Source organism: Quercus lobata, chromosome 7 (assembly GCF_001633185.2).
Source record: "Quercus lobata isolate SW786 chromosome 7, ValleyOak3.0 Primary Assembly, whole genome shotgun sequence".
Classification (NCBI taxonomy): Eukaryota; Viridiplantae; Streptophyta; class Magnoliopsida; order Fagales; family Fagaceae; genus Quercus; species Quercus lobata.
The window spans coordinates 7687552-7692089 of NC_044910.1; the positions used below are offsets into that span (position 1 = coordinate 7687552).

The window sequence follows — 4538 nt, forward strand, 5'->3', positions numbered from 1 at the left end:
TTGCACGCAGAGGGAAGTGTGTGTCTATTGTGATATTATTTAATTGCAAAACTAAATCATAAAATAAACTTCTTGTGGACAAAATATTTATTAATTTTCACTACAGTATCTCTCAAACACTGCTCAAACGAAAATAAAAATCAGGCAGCTGTAACATATTTGTAACTTTAACATTTTCATAGTGATTGGGTACATTCACCCAACTTATTTAATTTATACTTACATACAAATGACAATAAAACGAAAGTAAACGGACAGAATGAGATGGGGTGCAGAACCATAAGGTACTTTTATTTGGAAACGGCAAACTGAACAGGCTAAATATAATTTCACTTATTTATTTATTATGGATAAAATTTATTACACATATACTGTTATATGCAAGTTTACAAACACGTGAAAAAATAACTGAAAATATAAAATCAAGTCATACTTGTTCGTATATATTTATGTGTAATAGAGTGTATAATAAATATCACCCTTTTTATAACAGTTCATTAAGCCAGGGGACCGTGTACCAAGTTTGTAATGTACTGAGAATAAGTGCAAAAAGCGCGGCAATGAAAGCTATGATCGTCCAGGGGCTACTGAAATGGTCGTGAATGACTTGAGATGTCCAGGTCAAGAACTTGTTCTTGTAGTACTTCTGTATTCTGGATCTGACCTCCAAATATATTTTGGTGTTGGGCACCAAGTCGGTGCCTATGTCGTTGAAGAGTTGAGCCACTTCTTGGTCGCTGCCGAGAAGGTTATGGAGCACCCCTGCTTTCCTTAGCTCCTTAACGTCGTTGGCTTCATCAATGAGGGAATCGAGGAAGGATATGTAAGAGGTGACCCCATAATCATTGTCGAAATCCGGGCACATCTCGTAGGCAATCAAATTGAAAAACATGGGCCCGGTTGAGTCATCTACTTTAATTGGAGGAAGCCAAAGAAATCCGAAACAAGGGAATAATGTACTAAAATATATGTCACTCAGACTCAAGCTATCATTTTTACTGCGTTTCAAGTAGATACCTGCTGCTTGAAGCTCCTGAACATTGCGATAGGATTGCCAATCGTCGTTTTGACTCGTTGGGTCGATTTTAGGAACCCGTCTGCCATGCTTAGCCAAGAGACTTGTCCTTAGTTTGTCGAGAAGATGGATGGGCTTGGGCTCTCTAATATCCACTGATATTGCTTGATCTTGTGACTTCTGTGAGTAACAGCTGTCTCCTTGTTGCTGCTTCAATACTCTCTGCCAGATTTTCTCTGATAACCATTTTAGGCAGCAATTTGAATACTGATCGTTTGGTACCGTAACGAACTTTTCAATGAAATTATCAATCGAGTTTTTCAACTCGTCTTTCATCTTACTCAAGCTCATCAACCATTCGAGGAGACTATAGGGAAGCTGATTCTCAAGCAAAAACAAATCCTGATGTCCAAAGGCTACACAATCATTTTTTATACTCAGCTCCTTGAACTTGTTGTTAAGACTAGTAGCACAGTATATGTACTGTAGTATTGCACAGCCATCCACGAACAACAGCCAAGCGAGTGCCTCATCATCATATTTCTCGGTCACCTCTTCCTCAAAACATTCCCTCAATTCCTTGATATTCTCCTCAACCTTCTTGTATACTTCTTGTATAGTTTTGCTACTATCTTTAATGAACTCAGATGTCAATACAAGCTTGTGCTTCTCTGCTAGCTGGTAGTTTTCCTTACCATGATGGATAGGGCCCAGTGATACCATTCGAGGCTCAAAGTACTTCTTGAAATCCTTGTGATCTCGCAGCAAGAATATAACCTTTTGTATCTTTGGTGTTCGAGATTGACTGACTGAATTTTTTCTAGCCTCCATCACTGTTTTGAACCTTTCTTCCAGCTTGGTAGTTTCGATTGCAATGTTCTGTGTTTGGACCTCCTCAGTGGCGCCGCTGCATGTTTCACCGGCTTCTCTTCTGATACCCTTCCTCGAATCGAACTCCATGGAAATAACATGCTCCATTCTAGCCAAAGCAGGCTTGCACCCAATAAGGCGATTTAATTCTGTATGTTTGTTGTGAAGAACTATGAGAGAGAGAGAGTTTGTAGAGATAATGAGAAAACTGAGTTGTATTGTTTCTCTCTTAATTACAGTGTAGGCTCTGCTTAGAGTATATATAGCAGAGTTTTGGAGGGAGTCGATAACAAACAATACTGTTAACATATCATGAGCTGACAAGCTAAATACTGTTATCATAAATGAGTAGTAGTTTAGTGACAAAAATCTATACAAAACTACTGTCGTTTTGACAAATCAGTCATCCTTGCTTGATCTGCACTGTCTGAATCTTCTTCTGTTGTAACCAATGGTTGATCACCATGCTTAACATGTTGTGTTCGTATACTATTTATATTAATAAATAGTGACTATATATTGATACATTTTAAAGCAACTATATATATGACTTTGATAAAATATACCAGAAATTTCCTAAATGGAAAACGTTTTTTTATTTTTATTTTTTGAAGAAAGAGGGAAACATATATATTTTGTATGATTTAACTGATAATCTTTCCAAAAATAATCATTATTATATCACATACAAAATCTAATGACCCTGTCAATTTTGAAGAATAATCTATAAAATTGTGACAAGCATGTGAGAAATTAAAATATTGCTACATGATCATATATTGAACTCACATGATTAATCATTTTGAATAAAAAAAAATTGTTTGTGATCTCAAGCTTTAGTCTACAATTAATTGATTTGATTCAGGTTGAAAGCTCAATTATTTATGATATAGCTTTTGCGTTTTCTTTAACATGTATTGAGCATGGAATTTTTAATTTTTTTTTTTTTTTTTTGGTGAAAATGGTTTTAATTATATACTAGTCTTGCTTTTAACTATACTTGAGAATAATTTATTGAAAATGCTCCAAAATTTATGACTAAAGTTTGGTTCTCGTCGCATCTTTTTAACTTTATTTGACATTTGTGTAAGTAAATTGTTATTGGTGATCATTATATCATATGAGATCAATCTTTGAACGAAATGCATACCTGCCACATTTCTCTGCTAAATCAAATGGGTCTACAAAAACCACTTACGAATACACATGAACTTTATGATTATTGATAACTTCGGAGGTTTAAACACAATTTGTATTTCATTAGTAAGCGACAAAAATAATTTTCAAGCTAGAGAAAGAAATTTATCAAAAGGAAAAGGGAAAGGAAAAAAAAAAAGTGTGCATATACATATTACATATTTTATATTTCTTCCTTTTTAGCTAGATATGGATTACTTTCTCGAGAAAAATGTGTACCAGAAACAATTTGTTTAAGATTATTAAATACATATGATATTATACTATTTGATAAAAATTGTGGGGTCCTCTCTCCAATTTGAGGGCGTTAGAAGTGCCCAAATAGAAGTGCCCACACTATTCCATCAAAAAAAAAAAGCCCACATGAGTATTTAATTTGAACTTTATTCATATATTAAAGAAACAAATGTACACACTTTTGTAAAGTCGTAACTTGTTATTTGATATAGGTTTGATGTGAAGCTAGCACGACCAAAACTATATTTTTACTTTTACTAAAGCAAGAGTGGTATGTGTTGTACAAGTTTCAAACTGTACACACTTTTCCTATAAATTGTGGCTTATAAGTTATGCCTCCATCTTTATGCAGCAAGATTGGTATATAATGGACAGCAATTTCGTGAAAGTTTTGCTATGATTAAACCTTTAATAGTTCGCACCAACATTTCCTAAAGAAAGGAGAAACTAGAAAGCATTTTACATGATGATGAATCGTGCTTCGAACAAAATTAAGAACCTAGTACACTTTTTTTTTGAGAATCAACCTAGTACACTTTTGATACACATAGAAGGGACTTTTTTACCCAGCAAGTTTGGTATATACTGTCGCAATAAAACTGTTGTTTATTCAATTATTATTTTGCGTCAAGCCTACAACATAACTGTGTACTGTGTTATGTTTTCATTGTACTAATAAAATTGTGTACTGTGTTACTGTTATGTTTTCATTCATGCTTCTAAGTTTAAACAATAAAAGAGTGTTCTGGGTTACTTTTTTGGGGGCTGTCACAAACAGAAGACCGAAGGTGAGCCCAAGCTAAACAGGCCCATGGGCAAGCCATAACCCAAGCCATGATTTAGATTAACGAAGGCAAATACACGGGAGCTATTAACGCAAAATGGGCTTGCATGTCTAGGCATTCCCTATGCTGAACGTCCACAAGGGCCTAGGTAATGGACCCAAGTAAGCAAACCAATAAAACTTGAGGAATTCAACTCAGATTAAAGAGGGTTGGGCCTGGATAAGCCCAATGGGGCCCAATCAGATGTTACTAAAAGAAAAGTGGTCCCAAACCCAGCACCATGGTTTTTTTTTAAAAAGTTTTACTTTGTATTTTTTGTCCCAGTTTTTTTTTTTTTTTTCAAATAATCTAACTTTTAGTTTTTTAATAAAAAATAAAATAACTTTCAGCTTCTTATAACATATTAACATAAAAATTACAAAAAATAAAAAATA

The 4538-nt window shown here is 34.4% G+C and overlaps 1 protein-coding gene across 1 annotated transcript; it reads right to left on the reverse strand.

The window, feature by feature from the left end:
* Positions 1-484: 484 nt before the first annotated feature.
* Positions 485-1993, reverse strand: LOC115951502 (UPF0481 protein At3g47200-like). Its single transcript, XM_031068686.1, has 2 exons — positions 1298-1993; positions 485-1237 (listed from the first exon to the last, which is right to left on the reverse strand). The coding sequence occupies exons 1-2, from the start codon at positions 1991-1993 to the stop codon at positions 485-487; spliced, it is 1449 nt and encodes a 482-aa protein (XP_030924546.1).
* Between the last annotated feature and the right edge of the window lie 2545 nt (positions 1994-4538).